The 19,042-nt window shown below is 40.2% G+C and overlaps 1 protein-coding gene across 1 annotated transcript in view; it reads right to left on the minus strand.

The window, feature by feature from the left end:
- The window catches only part of PPP1R3F (protein phosphatase 1 regulatory subunit 3F), a 52,474-nt gene extending 33,575 nt beyond the window's left edge, over positions 1-18,899 (minus strand). The window contains exon 1 of the mRNA XM_044079295.1: positions 17,656-18,899. Within this exon, the coding sequence (XP_043935230.1) occupies positions 17,656-18,473 (818 nt within the window). The 5' untranslated portion in view covers positions 18,474-18,899. The remainder of the gene's footprint in view (positions 1-17,655) is intronic.
- Between the last annotated feature and the right edge of the window lie 143 nt (positions 18,900-19,042).

The raw sequence follows: 19,042 nt of genomic DNA on the forward strand, positions 1-19,042 counted from the left end.
TTACATCTTGCTACTACACTCTGTCTGGGACTGTCAGTACTTATAATGTGACTCCAGGCCACACCTACCTGTATTCCAGTCCGGGATTTTGTATGTTACAGACATTAACATCCACCTCTATTTCTGCAGTACTGCACTTCACTCGAAATGCCCACAGCATTCCCCAGCTGTCTGCTGTACTAAATATGTGACTGGGGTTGTTAATGTTACACCACCAACAGACTGACAGTCTGCATACCTCTCAACTGTCCTGATTTTCACAGAATGTCCAGAGTTTTGCTTCATATGTTTGGTCTGTTCCTCACACATGTGTTGTCTTCTGGTGCTTTATTGAATGTTGACATCAATACATTCTACTAACTACAGACAAACAATTGTGTGTCAGACTTTATATCCATCGGAATATGTGTACTACTGCAACACCTTTACTTCCAGCAAGGCTTATGTGACCAATATTTAAACTTTGTCCCTGTGTTTGGGCCTTTGTTCCCCCATTCTTTCTGACTTTGCCCAGATTTTTTGCACTAAGAGGTTGGGAGGTATGACATTCTGTGAAAACACCAACATACTACTACCTCACATGCAAAAGATGTGAGTAATTCCAGATTAGAACCATCAATACCATCACCCATGCTAGCTTACCTAGTCCACTGAGCCACACAGTTCACTAGACAGAGAGGGGTCATCCATCACACAATCAACACCATACATATGTACATTCTTATCCTGCAGGAACAGAGACATACAATGTGTGAGCGCTATCTGTGTTACAGCCCTGAGACTGCCTGGTCCACTGCTATACCATAGCTGATTTTCTGTTAAAGCACTTACATGGGTACACCACTGTGTTTGGGGCAGGGGAACAACAGCACATGATCAGCTTGGGTAGACAGTAGTCCAGATATCATGTGTGCCCACTGTTTAACATCACCCTTGCCTGATGTTATGAATATTCCAACCATGAGGCCTAGTGAAAATTAATGAACACATACTATTGGACTGGGTATCAGTTGTCCATTGTGGATGTTAACTCTGACCAAATAGCCCATTATATTTCTTTGCATAACAGCAACAGATCCACACATACAATACCTTATTATAGTAATCCTTACAATTAATGTGTAGGTTAGAGACTTACCTTAAGAATGCAGCAGTTGACAGAACTGTAGTTCAGGGCTGATTCTGTATGATGCAAGCAGCACACACCCAATACATGGATAGGTACAGGTTGTGTGGGTTGCCTGGCATCAGCTATTTTAATAATATAAGTAAGTGGGAGTAAAGTGTTAGTCCCTGGGGCCTTAGGTTGTCAGTGACTGTGCTATGCGTTGGCTCTTAGCCAATGCCAGGGCATACTGGGCATGCCTACATCTGTCTACAGGGACATCATCACGGGGCTTCTCTGAGTCCTCCTGTGAGTGTGGCTGTGGTGACCTAGGCACTGGTGGGGGGCTGTAGTATCCCTTCCCTATGCTGATCCTGTTGCAGCTACTTCCACAGAATCATGTTGTGTAGCATGGGACATTCTGTGAACACATGTGCACATGTGGCTGGAAAGTACTGCAGGGCTCCACCAGATATAGCGAGGGACTGGAACCATGACTTCAGCAACCCAAACACACACTCTATGATGTTCCTAGTTTGTGCGTGTGCCTCATTATCTTCTTCTGTGGGTGTGTGTGCATTCCTGAAGGGTGTCATCATCCAAGGTTCTAGTGCGTAGCCAGAATCCCCCAGTTAATCGCCATGTCGGATGTTCCCCTAGCAAAGATTGGGTACAGCTATGTTGCGTGCCAGATATGGGAGTCATGATAGCTGCCATGATAATGTCCTGGGCATTGCACATGATCCGGCAGATGATGGAGTGGTACCCCTTGGGGTTGACATAGATTCTACCCTCCTCACCGGGTGGTGCCTTGATGTGTACATGAATGCAATATATGGCACAAAGTCCCTCAGGGTAGTGTGCTACATGGTGAAAGTGTTGCATATTGCTGGCCTTCACCTCAGGGGTGAGGGGAAAATATATGTGCTCACTGGCATGTGGTAGCATGGCATCCAGGAACTGGTGGAGTACCCTGGATGCTGATGCCTGTGAGTCCCCCATAATATCCCCAGTTGGTCTTTGGAAGGTACCTATGGCTATTATCCTAAGGACTACACATCCATTTGTTTCCACTGGGACGGGTTCCCCTCTGTTGACTTTGGGCCCTGAGTTGAGGATAGCAGAGCTCGGTGAGTTCTTGCAGTATGTCCCTGTCCACCCTGTAGCTCATGTAGCTCCTGGAAGGTTACCCTGAGCCTGAACACTCTTCTCCTTCTCTGTCTAGGCCTATTGTCAGCAGCAGCATTAACTTCAGCATCTAACACATACAGATGTAGCAGACCTGCAGCAGCCCCTAGCATGCTTTTGGTTAAAATTCCCAAGTCTGTACTCCAATGGTGCAGAGTATGGGGAAAATCAGATTGTAGGGTGTATAGTGGTCTACTTTAGGTGCTGCCTGCATGATTGGCTACACATGATGCAGTGCACCTGCCTAATATATAATTAACATCATTTAATGGCCCTAGTTTAAGTTAGGCAAGTATCAACACTAATTAATACATAGGTTCATAGGTGTGTACTTGGCTAATGGCCCTGGAGCTTTTACAAGCCTATCCCAAAAAAAAAATTGCCCAGGGGCCCCGTGTCACCTGATGTTCGTTGACAGTGCCTCTATCCAGTAGGGCAACTGGAATGATCCCTGGAGTGAACTTTCTGTTGCCCATCCACTCGTCAAGATTTCTCTTGAAGAGGGCTAGCGAGGTGTTCTGCTTGACATGAATGGAAAGCTTATTTCCCCAGTATGGGCAGTCTTTGGAAGATGAACCCATCCCTCCAGCATCTGCTGTTAATTGTGGTAATGAGGTTGTGATCTCTGGACCGTCTGGCATGGGGGAATTGGGATTTCTTTAGGTGTAGTATTTCAAGTAGGACTTGGTCAGACATGGCTTTGTAAATCAAGCAGAGATCACCTCTAACTAGACGATAAGAGACTGAGAACAGCTGAAGTTTCTTCAGTCTGTCCATGTAGGACATAGGACATTTTGTGGCCTCTTCAGCTGGTGTAGGTGCCTGGTCAGGTACATGCCAAACAGGGTGTTATATTTGATGATTGGTCTAATAAGGGATGAGTAGAGAGGGATCATGGTCTCTTTCTTCCTGGATGCAAAACTTTTGGTTATAAGATGTGCAACGTAGAAGGACTTTCTAACCACAGTGGCAATGTGGTGGTCGAAGATGAGGTGGCTGTTGACCTGGGTGTTTGGATCTCTTTAGTGTTCAGTGGGCTCCCATCAATGTGCTAATTCATGGGAACTGAGTTTTTTTCCAAAGGGGATGATAACGCATTTTTTGGAGTTAAGCTTTAGGCCATGGTTCCGTCACAAGTCATTGGTCTCAGAGAGGCCCTTTTGTAGGATGTCTGCATCATTTGGGGAGTTGATAATGACTCCTAGCTTGCAGTCATCAGGGAACTTGGTAAGTCAGAGTCCTTCTGCATTGATCTGGACTTCTAAGAAGTAGATGCCAAACAGAAGAGGGCCCAGGACTGAGCCCTGTGGGACTCCACTCATAACTCGTCGACAGTCTGACTTGGAATCCACAACTTTCACTCTGTGGGTCCTGTCTGTGAGCCAATTTGCAACCCACCGAGTGATGTAAGGATTGATGCCTAGTTTGGTGAGTTTATCAATGATACCTGAGTGGGGAATGGTATTGAAGGCCTTGGCCAGATCAAGGTAGGCTGCATGCACTGCCTTACCCTCATCCACAGCCTTGGTGACTGCCTCAAAGAAGTCAACCAGGTTCAGCAGGCAGGATCTTCCCTTGACAAAGCCAAACTCTGTGGGGTCAAGAGTTTGGAGATTGCCTATATCTTTGTTAAGCAGGTCCATGATGATGCGCTCCATAGTTTTGCATACCAGACTCCTCAGGCTAATGGGGCGATAGTTCCCAGGGTCTGTAGTTGCTCCCCCCTTTATGAAGCGGGATGACTGTAGCAGCGTGCCATTCATTGGGGACATAGCCAGAGGTAAGGCTGTGATTGAACAGGGCACACATATGTGGTGCCAGTTCATTTTGTAGCTCATGTAGGATGCAGCCAGGGATATTATCAGGTCTCATGGATGCTGTATTCTTGGCTTTGGACAATGCAGCTTTTACCTGTGCCACAGAAATGATGGATACCAGGCTTTCTTCTGGTATGATAATAGGGGCCCTGGGGGGAGAGCGGGGTAAAGTTGGCATTGAATCTGTCGGCCAGTATGTTGGCTATATCTGTTGGCTCAGTATAGGAGGTGCCATTGTGCAATAACTCAGAACAAATCTGGGTATTGCCTTTGAGGTTTTTGATATAGCTATAGAAGGCTTTGTGGCTGATTTTGGTGTCAGCTGCAATTCTGCCTTCATAGCTGGCTTTAGAGGATTTGATAAGGGATCTCAGCTTTTTGTTGAGACTGATAAGGGAGGTTTTCCAGTCTTGTGACTTCATTTTTTTCTGCAACAGTCTCTTCCTTCTGTTGTACAGTTTATTGATAGCTGGGGACCACCAGATTGGCTTCATTGTTTTGGAGAAGAGCATCTTAGTTCTATTTGGAATGGCAAGGTCCATGCATTTGTGTATATGCTCGTACAGTGCATTAGTGTATGATTTGGCAGTCATGCAGCTATTTTCCATTGGCATGGGTGCCGAGAAGTTAGTAACCTCTGTTTATAGGAGCCGAAAGTCGGCTTTAGAGAAATTTTTCAGGGTGGTCACTTTAGTGGGGGGTGTAGGTGAGATGGAGATTTCCATGGTGATCAGTTTGTGGTCAGATTTAACCAGGGAGGAATTGACTATAGGTGTGGAGCAATGGTCTCCCATGTTAGTGATAACCAGGTCGAGGATGTTGCTTCCTCTATTGGGGCTCAGAATGAGCTGGTCCAGGGCATTGGAACTGATAGATACATTCCAGAAAATGTTAGGCCTGTACATTGATACTTGAATAGTTTTCCCAGTTCATTGGCCTTTTAGATACTCTGAGCACTGCAGCTCACCACGCAGATGTGCTCCCCGTAGGTAAGCACTGCTTAGCAGTCAGTGCACACACTCCCAAACTTCCACACTCAGCACAGTGGCAGACTGCAAACACATGGAAACATGCACCCTGTAGGTAAACAAAGCTTAGACATCAGTGCAGACACCCCCTCAGGCTTCCACGCTCAGCATAGCAGCAGGCCATGCAAACAGGTGCAGCTAAGCTCCAATCAGCTTAGAACGTATTGGGACACACACTCTACTGATGTCAGCTACCTCTTCCGTGGACACCAGCATGATTCTCTGCCTACCCAAAGAGGATATGCGGACATGGTTACCCCGTTATGCTATTCAGTAACTCCACCTCATTTGCATAGTGATCTGTACTCACAACCTGGATACTACACGCTTCCAAGCCCTTCCACATTAGCAACAGCATGAATGCACCATTGTAGATGCTGCACACAGGGTCCTGTAATGCATTTCTGTCTCATGATATTAATATTTGATTTTTCCACCTTTTTTATATAAGGCATGTTTGCCCACTGTGGAGCTCTGTGTAAACATGCTAAGATTATTAAAAAAAATTTTAATATATTTACTGTAACTTTTGGAACACACAGAGGATAGTTTTCCTCATAGCTGTGTGTGCTATGTCATTTCTGTCTATCTACCTACATTTTTGCAGCCCCTTTTGTCTGTCTACAGTCCTGTATACGGTATTTTTCTGTTGTACACTACAGACACTGGCACGGGGTCTGCAGAGCTGCCTATCTGCTTGTTGGATCACTCTACCTGCCTCATTTACATGAGATTCACATGCATACGAGGTGATTTGCACGCCACGGAAGTTTCCATATTGGGGCACTTGTGCGCACTGCTCAGCAGCACTTAATGACTCTAAAATTATTCACTCCTGAGTTAACAGTGCAGCGCGATGCCTACATGGAAAAAAATACCATGTAGTCTTTATTAAACTCCCCCAATATCTTTTGGCAATGGAACAAAATCTAAGGCAGTACCACATAGTTGCTATTCCTATAGTTTGTCTTGCTGCACTTCCAAGGCACATAGTATAAAGGCAGTCACTAAAATCAATGCTTCAGACTACTTCATATTTGTTGTTCACACACCACACACACACACACACACACACACACACACACACACACACACACACACACACACACACACACACACACACACACACACACACACACACACACACACACACACACACACACGCACGTGCGTGCACACACACATTTCAGTAGAATATGTGATATATATAACAACCTTAGTGTAAATTTGTGTCTACCTATCCTTTCATCAAGACTAGCCTTAATGGTAGCCAAAACAGCACTTTGTTTGACACGTAGTGGCAACATATTTCATAGCCTGGGAATGTGTTGAGTTAGGAACCTATCCCTCCAGCAAGTCATGTTTATTTGTTGCTGCTGACTTTGATCCCTAGTGTGGCTATTTGCAGACCAACTGGTTTTGAAAAGGATTAGGTGGTCAAATAAGACTTGGACTTCCATGGCTCAAAGAGTGAGACACTGGTCTCCTTTGTGCAGTTAGTAGGCTATTGCACAGAAGGAGAGCCATAATAATCTATCAAAATAGTTGAAAGATTTAAGGCCTTTAAAGATTAAGTGCGAAGTTTTTTTTACCATTTATTCTGTTATAATTATGTCCTCATGTTGTAAAATGGGGTTTCTTATTCACTTCACTGTACCTATGTTAATTATGCTTAATAAACTGGTGCTGCTGTTTACTGTACACTAAGCAACTATCAAATTACTTCCTGATTCTATGTCGTCCTGCCCTGCTTTCTGATGATGCATTAGAGCTGAGAAACAGTTATGTAGTGGGTTGGCATGTTTTCTATAGTCTGTAGAAGATTTTATTACAAAATAACTAGAATGCAGCATAATCAGTTACTCGGTCGGACAATAAATCAGTAAATAAACAACTATATTCAAGTGAAAGATAAATGTACAATGGAGCAGGATAAGATTCTTAGTAAGGTGTGTAATACTTGACAAACAGTTCAATAACACGAATGTAAAGCTAATAAAATGTTAGCAGCCAATGGACTGATTGATTACTTTTAGGGAGAAAACTGCAGATGTGTGAATCATATACATTCCATGTCCAGAATACCAGTTACAGAAGGAAAAAAAAGAAAGAAAGAGAAACCATAGGAGAGTGAAATGTTTTGAAAGTTCTAAAAGTTGGTAAAATCACTTAGTACCTTTGAACAGACAGCAGCATACCTCTCATATTCTTTGATTAGGAATTCTGAACAAATCCAAACCAATGGAAGTGTGATGCCCACCACTGCTACCAATATGTGATGGCCACCGATATGTGTTGTCCCCACACTGGGTCAGTAATTAAGGAGCCTGAATCCTCACCACTGACACTGGAGAGGTGTGCACTTAGAATACAAATTAATACAATCAGTATTTCCAGATGCAGACTTCTCTGCATCAAGTACAATTTCCCTTAAGAGCACACAGGGAACACACTCAGCCCAGGGTCTGGATGCTTCTATATCTCTCTGCCTCCAAATCCCCAATAAGACTCCTCACTGGTACAGCTGTATGATTAGATCCTCAGCTGAGTGTCCAAGCCAAGTCCTCCAGCACCTTCTCTTTAAACATAGTGCTTCATGTCCCTGCCCCAAGTAGCTCTCTCTCTCTCTCACACACACACACACACACACACACACACACACACACACACACACACACACACACACACACACACACACACACACACACTGAGAGATTTAATTTTTCACACCACACACCTGGAAAAGGCTGGTACAGCTTTACCTGCTGTGTCCCCTTCTGCCCAGAGTATAAGGTAGTTATCACCACCACCAGACACTCTACAATCAGCTACTCTGAAGCCCTTAACAAAGGGTGTCCAACTATACTGTGTAATATTAATACTAACACAAATGGTAGTAATTCAAGACAGCTAGGCCTTCTGGAGTAGACCACACAGCGTCACCAAATAAATATAAGCACTCTCAAGGGTTAGATACTTTCTACAAGAACCAGCCACAATAAAAGTTTAAATATCTTTAATAATAAATAATAAAAGAGCATGAAAATACCGAATGCATATTTACAGTAAACCATATAGTTCAAATCATAGAAAATACTGGAATTAGCATTGATGGACAGACTAAGACTTATACAAATAAAGAAAAACACTCTCTGAACTAAGCTTCACTATATTCCTGACTGACTCTAAGAGAATTTTATTGTTACCTAGTTACGTTACTACTGCAAAGCAAGATGATGTGGATGAGGGTCTTTCTAGTCAGATTCCAAACAGAATACTCAATACCCTGAAATTTCTCTTTTTAATATCTAAAATATAATTTCCAAGAGGGCTGGTAGAATGACATCATCTGGTCACCTGACTCCAGGTTCTCACAGTATTCCCCTTTGAAGCTGAGACAGAAATTTAGCATAGTTGGCTACAATACACATCTAAATGTTTATGGCAGTGCCTGGGGCCTCCCCTCTTTTCACTGAGCTAATGAACAAAGGCCTTTTCCCAGACCCAGTGTCTCTGGTCCTATTCAGCACTGTGGGTGCCGTTTTAATGGTTTAACAGCTCGTTTACATTTCCCTTATTTTTCTTAAAGTTAACCTTTGCTGTCCCAGTGTCCTCTATTAAAACATATACATTTAATTCAGTTACAATAATACATGTACGTTTTTTTCATTTCAGCAGGGTGCACTGTTGATACATTTTAACATAAGCAAACCTCCCCAATAGATTTTCAGCAAAACATCTGTACAAATCAGTTTGATATACAAATGACACATGGGTCTAATGAATTTTATAACACAAGCATCTTGTATAAATCATTTTGATATTCAAAGGACATATTATGCTTTACAAAACTCCAGCTGGCTATATTGACACTTGTCCATATCATCACAGGGTGGATGAAGGAGCAAATAAGGGGCAGTTTACAAAAATGTCTCTAATTCACTTTAAAAAGTTAATAGAACAAATGGTTTTGCATCAACACACATTTTCTGAACAAAAGGAAACATGAAACTGGGTGTCATTTTTGACTGACTGACATTCTCAGTGATTTACCAGAAATTCAAAACCTTTACAAGGGACAGGGCATACCTATGAGGCAAAATCAGTGACAGCTTAGAGGTTTGGATAGAAGGCAAAATAAAGTTCTCCACTGTGGAATTAACAAATATAAAAGCTGTAAGTCACTTTAGTGTAAGCTCTCTATCACAGTGCAGTAAACACTTGTCTACTATGGAATGATTACTGCATCATCATTTTCACAGATGTGCATATTATTTCAAATGTTTTATTTTCAGCACTAACTCCTTGTGATATAACATACAAACACACTGTACAGTATGTCTGTCATTGAGGTGATTCATGCATCGTTGTTTTTTTCCCTAAAATCTGTTGGTAGACAATGATGTCGTAGTTTTACATCTGTTTTATTACACTTTATCAAACAAACCAATGTAGACCACCACAATCCTTCGATAAAACTCTAATTTAATATGACAAGGCAAAATTCAACAAGCAGATCTCATCTGAAGAAGGGCAGAGCCCGAAAGCGCTTATCTGTGTTAAAAACTGCTTGTTGAATTTTGCCTTGTCATATTAAATTAGTGTTTTATCGAAGGATTGTGGTGGTCTACACTGGTTTGTTCGCTAAAGATTTTTTTGTACTCTGTGGACCTTCAATCAGTTTTCTCAATTTGTTTTCTTTATTACACTTTATGCCAAGCATTATACACCTTACTAACAATTGTATGTTCTACCTTACTTTTGTTACCTTTCATGTGAATATGGCTGTGTTGATTTACTGATATTTTCTGAGTAACTAATTATGCTGCAATCAGATTACGTTCTAATAAAATCTGCTGTAGACTACACAAAACATGTCAATCCACTACAGAACTGTTTCCACCTCTAATGGATCATCAGAAGGTTGGGCTGGATGACTTGGAATCAGGAAGTAATAAGACAGTTTCTCAGTATACAGTAAACAGAAGCACCAGTTTATTAATTTTAATAAATATAGCTCCACTGAAGTAAGTAAAGTAAAAACTACATGTTTTAAAATAAGAAAACCCAGTTTACAAGATGAGGGCATAATTATAATAACAAAAAAATGGTTAAAAAAAACTTTGCACTTGATTTTTAATCATCTTATTCAGAAATTGTTGGGGCCTTTCCAGTTGAATAATATATGTGGATTTGTGTATACTAAAGAGAGCATTATATTCAATTATAGAAGTAATAAGGGAACAGTATAATGATAGGATGACATATTTTGTTCTTAAAGATGTTGCCTTGGAAATTAACTGAAACTGATACAAAGATTTCCTGACTATGGTGGAAACACGTTGACTGAATGAGAGAGAGACAGACAGACAGAGAGAGTTTCCAATATTTTTATATCCTATGAGGTGGGAACAGCTTTTCCCCCCTGGACACTAGTAAACTGCACTTCTGTGCATTTAGCTTTAGACCATTTTTGGTACACCATGTATACGCATGTTCCAGGCCTTGCTGGAGCTGTTTATTATCCGTGGGTGAGTAGATAGTACCTAGCTTGTAGTCCTCAGCAAATTTGGTCAACTACACCTTCAAAATATTGACTTAGATGTCTGCAAAATTAATGCTAAATGGAAGTAGGCCCAGCACTGATCCATGTGGTACCCCACTAGTTACAATTTTACATCTAGGGAAGGTACCAGCAACTTTCACAACTTTGGATTTGTTGGATAGCCAACCTGCAGTCCAGTGAACATTATAGGGGTTTACAATAAGTTTGTCTAATTTTTCAACAATGCTTGCATGATGGAACAGTACCACAAGCCTTGGGAAGGTGAAGATAAGCAGTATGCACAAAGTGACCACTGTCCGTGTCTTTTGTAACCCTTTCAAAGAAACTTACTGTGTTCAGGAGACAAGACCGCTCCTTCACAAAATCAAACTGACTACGGCCTAGATTGGTTTACTTGACTGTTTATATAAGTGAGCTCTGCTACATTAAATTCCATGACTTTGCAGATAAAGTTGGTGCCACTGATGCACCTATGATTACCAGAGTCTTTAAAGGGGTCACCTGTGTGTAGGGGAGACAAAGTGGCTATTCTCTAGGCATCAGATGCAAACCCTGCAGAAAGCCTGAGGTTGAACAATTTAAGTACAGGCTCAAATACTTTATGCTTAGCAATAATGACAATGTAGCCTAGTATTTTGTCTGGTTATATGGAAGTGTTATTTCAGCCTTTGAAAGGGATTTTAAGACTTACTGCAAAACTGCTTATGCTGTCCCTGTTTTCTTAATTGACATGCTTCATTTAAAATTTCAAGGGGATAATTTACTTGCAGAAAAAGTGAAAGAAATGATTTATTGTCTTTATTAATATTGATAACTTAGTCCAATTTGTATGTCTTCCTGCTTGGGGAATTGATATCCTTGACAAGTTTTTTTAACAAATCTGGTTACTATTATTAGTAAGGAGCTTCACCTGGGAAACTCATATGACAATGTCATCGCACGAGTGTATCAGGCATAAGGTTATTTGTAGTAATTGGGGTGAATTATGTGAGGATGACAGACAATGCTGTTGGATCGATCTAGAGGAGCTCTAACTAGATTCAGTGAACAGGAATAAGAAGTACAAGTTACAATGGTTATTGAGGAAAAGTGGCACAGGTTTGAGGTCTACAAAATATTACAATGTCTGCAAATGGAAGTAGATTAAACATCTTAGTCAGACAACTAAAGAAGGAGGCAATTCAGGATGCCAAGTCAAAATATGAAGCAGTTCTTAAGGAACGATAGATAGATAGATAGATAGATAGATAGATAGATAGATAGATAGATAGACAGATAGATAGATAGATAGATAACAAAAAGATTTATTAGAAATATGTGAACTCACAAACATAGTCATTTAATTGGGGAAACCTCTTATGCACAATGGTTTACAGCCTTTTAAAAATAGCTGTTATTTAATGAATATTTTACAAGCATCTGTGTTAACAGCAATATATTATTTGATACACCTGTTTAATCTATTTATGTATAGGAGAGCTGTAATTAATAAAAATATGCCTTTGGATTTAAAAAATTCCTTCCTGTCTACACTAAATACCAAACATGGGTTGATCAATTAGTGTGGTTGAGAAAAATTCCAATTCAGAGACATGGCAAAGCTGCACTGAGAAACACCTCAGTAGCAGCTAATTACCATGTCTCTGAATTAAACATTGCATTGTCAGACCTGAACTTACTAGTGCTCTCCATAACAGCCCATGCATTGTGATTGCAAAGGTACTCCCCACACACAAACACATACAAAACTACAACCCACATACACTTGAATACACATTCACTCAACCTCATTCATGCCCTTACAGACGTGTGCACAAACACACACACACATGCACACCAACACTCTTCCCATCCCCATGGCCTTGTTGGACATACCTGTACCTCAAGTACTCCTGTACGAGTTAACTGGTGACGGCCATCAAAAGACTACACTCACTTTCTCATCCAAGAGTTAAATTAGATAAAGCAGGTTCCATAAACATTTCTAGTAGAGAACACATGGCTAATTAGCATTAATCATTCCCCTGGACTGCTGCATTAGTAATCAACTTCATCCATCAGACCACTGTCCAGGCTAAGGCCTTTACAAAGGGAAAATCATATTGAGAGCCTGCTCTAAGAATCAGTAACACTTATCATGATGTGGAAACCCTCCTTGATAAAGCGTCTGCATTGCAGAAAGTGTTTTAGAATCCCTGAATTAGCATGCTATGCTCTAAGAGAAAAGTGTAGGCCCTGACAACTTACATCTTTATACTTTATTTATATGGTTAATGAAACTTTATTTCAGTCTCTTGTAGTATTATTTATTGCCTTATTTGTTTATTTATTACAGTTTGTTAATTGGATAGGTAGACAGGTCCAAAGACATTTTTCAGTCATGAACACAAATAGTACACAATACAAATCACACAGCATGAAGAACAAGACAATTCATACAGCATTACATAAATTAGAAGGCATTGATAAGAAGAAAATAATTAAAAATAGAGCAGAAAGTTAGTATATACAATCATGAGCAGACACACACACACACACACACACACACACACACACACACACACACACACACACACACACACACACACACACACACACACACACACACACACACACACACACACACACACACACATTCCTAGCCAGGGAAGTGGAAATATATGCATTAAGCAGTTACAACAATGGGTATGTCCACTGGGTAGCATTGTAAATGAAAAAACATTATAATAGTTTTATTGGTTCTACTATCAGGCAGGAATTCTGCAATAGTTAACCAGTGTATCTAAAGCAAGTGCAGGTTGCATCTTTGCAAATATCTTTTTTCATTACATTTTTTTTAAATTATTGAGGTTGACTTGCTCTCATATTTCTGAGGGAGATTTTATTGAAAGCATGCTCTCCTATGGAGGATTTGAAATGAGGTCTGATAATAGTTACATTGATGAGAAATTATATAATTCCAATGCACTGCAAACAATCAAACCTTACCAACATATGAGGGTGGCATACAGAGTCAGTTCAGAACTGTAAATCAATAAGCCTGACTTTTCTTCTAGACAAACATTTTGTAGAGTGCATATTAAAGCATTCATAAAGGGATTGGAAGTACACCAAAAGCAATCTATTTTACACAGCATGGATGGGGGGGGGGGGTCTTTAACTGACCAGTTTTCTTAACATTTATGATTCAGTTGCTGCTGTCCTCGATCAGAAGTTATCTGTCATAATGGTGCACTTGGATCTGCCTAAGGCATTTGATACCTTGCCTCACAATGGGATTATTAACACCCTCAAAGCTCATAATATTAATCCTTTCATAGTGACATGGACTGATGCTTGGCGACGAGTCAGGGCACAAGGTAACAATCTCAGTCAGGTCATCTGACTGAGCAAAAGTCAAGGCCAGCTATCCTCAGGATTTGGTCCTTGATCTGACCTTATTCAACTTACTCTTCCCTTAACTGCCCTTTTCCCTGCTCTGCCTTCACCAATCAACCCAATCATTCCATGGTATGAGAGTAATATCACTTAGACAAATTATGAAATTGTATAGCACTGCATTGTCAGGTTTACGAAAACAAACATCAGATGCAGTCTTGATAAACAGCCACATCATAATACCTCATTCAGTGAATTGGGGGGGGGCTTTGCCCACATACCTGTCATTCAAGTGGCTATATTTTGTGTAGCCTGCTGCTGATATAATCAACTCTGATACCTCTAGAACATGGTTGCAAGTAGAAGTATCTCTTAGATTTGCCTTTATAAAGATCTGGCCAAAATGTTGATTCACACAGCTGCCTGAATAACTGAAATAGATTTAGTGATACCTCCACAGAACACAAAATCAGTTTTCCTTGGCTATGGTGATTCTGTTGTGAAATCAACAATGTCTGGCCAACCATGTTGTCTTTGACATGGGTTATACATTCTTACAGAACTATCCCCAAGATTTAACTTTTTTTGGTTTTGCAGATGCATTCACTTTTGCAACTCATGAACTGGATAAAACTTGATAGAACATATCCGTAAAGTTGCTTTAAAGTATGAATAATTCAAATTGCTCTAAAGTATTAGCAACATTTATAGTAAGCACTCCAGAAGACAGGACCGTAAGCCAGGAAGACAGATATTGCTTGCCATATCAATGGCCATGTTCTAAGGTAGAAAGACTATGCAGTTATGTTACATCATGAGAAACTCAACAGATCTCATATCTGTTGGAGTGTGGGACTAACTGGTGTTGTCAGTGCTAAAGCATGCTTGTTGTAGAAATGGAAATGAGGACAGCCGTTAGAGAGATACTGTCGCAGTGACTACCATTTCTATTCTATCGTAGTGCCTAGCCTGTCGAGAAACTTGCCACAGTTCAGACTGCGGTTTCTTTATTGAAGAAAAAATGTACTTCTGATTTAACATTACTACCTTCACAGCAAGGATATACTTAACCTGTGCAAGACCCCAGAAAGTCAGGGCACAGAGCTAACCAGTTATCCAGTTGGAGACAACAGAAATGTAGACGCATGAGCTAAAAACATTATTTATTTTACTTTTTTGATTGTTTTCCTTAGGTTAATTACCAAAAGCATAGGTATCTTCTTGCAGTGGCAATCTATGGAGTACTGTAGAAGTTAAATGAATTTAGTATCATCAGATGAAATGTAACAGAATTTTAGAGACTTACATCCAGGTCTGGCTGATTGGGAATACAGCTCATTCACAGTTCATTGCCCTAACCTCTAAGTAAATATTGTCATTACAGTAAACAGGTTCTCCATATGCATTTTCTACTTAAAGCCATCTTCCTGTTATTGGGATGACTTACCTCAGTCACAAGGGTATATTACTGTGACTATGAATTCTTAATAAGTGCAGCAGTTGTGGATATGTTCTTCATTATCATTCTGATTGCATTTGTCTTATACTCATGTGGTTCATTTTTAAGACAGGCAACATAATATAGGCTCTGGGACTTGTTAGCGCACAAGTGGTGGACTTCCAAAATAAGCAAAGAGATCTTCAGTCTGTGATCTGTTGCTGTAAATAAAGAACTCAGTGCTTTCTTCCTACAGACTACATTGTGCTTCTATTGTCACGGTTTTCCAAGCCGTGTGCCATCTCCCATTGGTGAACCCCACCAAAATTATAAAAAGGGCTGTGTAAACATAATGGAATGCATGTTTTGTCATGGAATTTCCTGTAAAATGCACTCGATGCTTTCTCATATTAGTTTCGTTGTTGGTACCATTTTATTCTGTAGGTCAGCCTTTCAGGATCAGAATGCCTCATACTCCAGATCCCAGCCACAGTTATAATAACCAGCACTAAATACTCACTCTAATCTACTTCCATATTTATAAAAGACCAGAAATGCAATTTATCAAAACAGCTGCCTTGAAAAACTGATACATGGGGTTAAAATTTCATAGAAAATAATCCTACATGAACAGATTCAGTGTAAATCAAGACAACACAACTGCGTACTGCCTATAAGTGCACGGATTTTCCATGGCAAAACTCCTAAATATTCTGAAATAAAAGTAGGACATGATGTTTTGCTAGATCTTGCCAGTTCTGACAGCTTCTTTAGCTTTCCTTCCTTGGATAACTGAAGTAATGAGCTGTCACTGTATGGGATTGAGTCAGTGTCTCAGTAATGAAGTAAATAATAACGTGGAAGCATTCTGGGGGGACAAAAGCACTTTTACATTTAATTCATTGCAAATTTATTATAGTTTACTTATCCAGATTTAAAAAAAGTATGTACCTTAAAAAAGAGGAAGATACCAATCTCTACATACATGTATTTCTTGGCAGCACTAAATGTTCATACGTTAAATGATACACCATAGTAACTTCCTATGATCCTGTGATCCATATTTTCCTCCACTGAAGTCAATATCTTGCCCATGTCAAAGACTACAGTGACATCATAAATATTAAATTGGAGTCATTCTGTGCTTTTGGGTGGCAACCAGCAATAAATGTCAGTAGTCAGGCAGCAGGCATGTGACACAGACCAGTACCATGTTCTTATGAAATGGGAGGTTGAACCTGATGATACCTGCTTCCATGGGAAGCATTTCATTTTACACTCAGTCTTAGAAACACTGTGCTGAGAACTATCTTATATGCAGAATAGAAGAGGAAACAATAGACTATTTAGAGAATGTCGATGCCTTTTCTCTTCTGTTACCTACTGCTTACTATTCAGCTGCATAGCTGTTGGAAATAAGTCTTGTTAAAGGCCATCAGAACCAAAATAAACAAAAGTATCTATGCAGGGTTCAGGAAGCTAGTAAAATTACTGTAGCATTTCTGCTTAATGACACAAGATAGAGAGTTAATATCAATACTCTGCACATTTCTGTGGAAAAAAATAAGATACTACCTCTAGTAGTGCACAAAGTATGTTCCTGAACATTATACACTATTGTACATTCACTGAAAATTCCACAGATTGTGGGAGCTAATTTTAGAAATGCAGTTTGAATGAGCACATGACACAAATTAGTATTTATGTTATGGAAGAACTGCAGTTGCTTTTAAAATATAATGTATATATATATATATATATATATATATATATATATATATATATATATATATATATATATATATATATATATAGCTGCAGAAATCATTATGAAATACTACCATAATAATAAGAGAAAGAAACTTTTATTAGTGAGAAGGATGCTAGTGAACACTAAGCATCAGCTGTGCATAAAACTGCACAGCCATCAGACTGGCAAAAGAGAACATGAAACATAACATCAGTTGGAGAGGGAGTGGCAACAACTGTGACACTATTAGCTTATTCATTTGCAATACATTAAAATGATCTGTCAGTCAAATGTCTTAATTTAACCTGAGCAGTTATTATAAAGAGATAAGATGGCTGAAGAAATCAGATAAGTTCAAAACAAAAGAAATAAAGAAAATAAATACCTGTCATTTGTTATCTTCAGACAACTTTTAAGCTTTCTGGGCTCATCCTCTGGGATAATTGGTTTCACTTGTGACCCAGGAGCTGCAACAGCTGTTTCATTCATTTTAAGAACAATGGAGTAATTCTTTGCATCATTATTAGCCCAGTAGCTTCCCTCGTCTGTCTCATAACGAACAACAAATTCAATCCGGGCCCCATCATATACAAAAGGTGCAACAAAGGAGAGACAGAAGGAAAACTGATCTGTTTCACCATCAAATGAGCCTGGCACATAATCAGCAAGGTGGTCATAGAAGGTTGTCCAGTTATCCATGGTAGTACGAATGTAGACCATTTTATTATAAGAAACATTTAAGACACGAACCACACCACTAATAGAAAGTGGGTCACCCTTTACTGGCAAGATGCTTTCCACTGCCACTTTCTCTAAGTAAAGCTTTTCCAGCAGTTGTTGCCTGGCTGCTGGGAAAGCAAAACAGGGGATGACATAAAAACCCAAGTCCTGGTTATTTGTTTCATGGTACTGCAGGTCACATTCTGGTGAATCTGGTGATCCATATTTCTCATAGTATTTTACCTCCACAAGATCCAAACCAAAGGCATCTGCAAAGCTGACCTTCCGTGACTGAGATGGTGGTAGACAGATATCATCCTCTTCATCCTCTGACAAGGATTTCTGCCTTGGAGTTGGTGAAGACCTGGGGATTAGATGTACCCTGAGCAAGCTGTCATCTTCCTCTTCATCTTCATCCTCAGGACCTCCTGCAGTTCCTTCCTCAGGACAAGGGATCTTCAAGTAATAGGAATTCTGTGCCATTGTGAATTGAAAATAATGTCTGAGAGCTGTGCAAAGCCACAAGGATGATGGCAAAGACCAGAAGGAACGTTGCTTTCCTCTAAAGTACTACTGACTTCTTTATTCTAGTGCAGAGCAGGTTAGCAGCTGTGTTAGCAACAGCAGGCAGTTCTGTTAAGAACTATCTTTAGAAATCAGCACCAGTTCCTTCCCCACACATACATCTATTCATGTTGGAACTTCTGTACTTCTACATCTATAGTACTCTGATCAATAGTTATTAAATGCAAACAGGAAAATGAGAGCAACTGGCTGTCGGTGCATGCAGCACTACTTTCCTTACAGGCATCTGTTCTGTCTTGCCCTCATTCCTTTCTTTCTCTCTTTCTGTTTCACAGCATGTCTCTCTCTCTCTCTCTCTCTCTCCTCCAGAGTACTGGCTCCTGTTTTGGAGGAAGTGAGCTCAAGGACAGCTCCAGTCACATGAGCGGCACTGAAGGACAATCAGATACAGCAGTAAGTGAGAGGGGGTGGGGGGGTTGAGAAGAGACAGAGTGAGAGGGAGCCACGAACAGTCAGATTCTGGTCAT

Source organism: Protopterus annectens, chromosome 8.part0 (assembly GCF_019279795.1).
Source record: "Protopterus annectens isolate FY-2018-M chromosome 8.part0, PAN1.0, whole genome shotgun sequence".
In the NCBI taxonomy this organism is placed as follows: Eukaryota; Metazoa; Chordata; order Ceratodontiformes; family Protopteridae; genus Protopterus; species Protopterus annectens.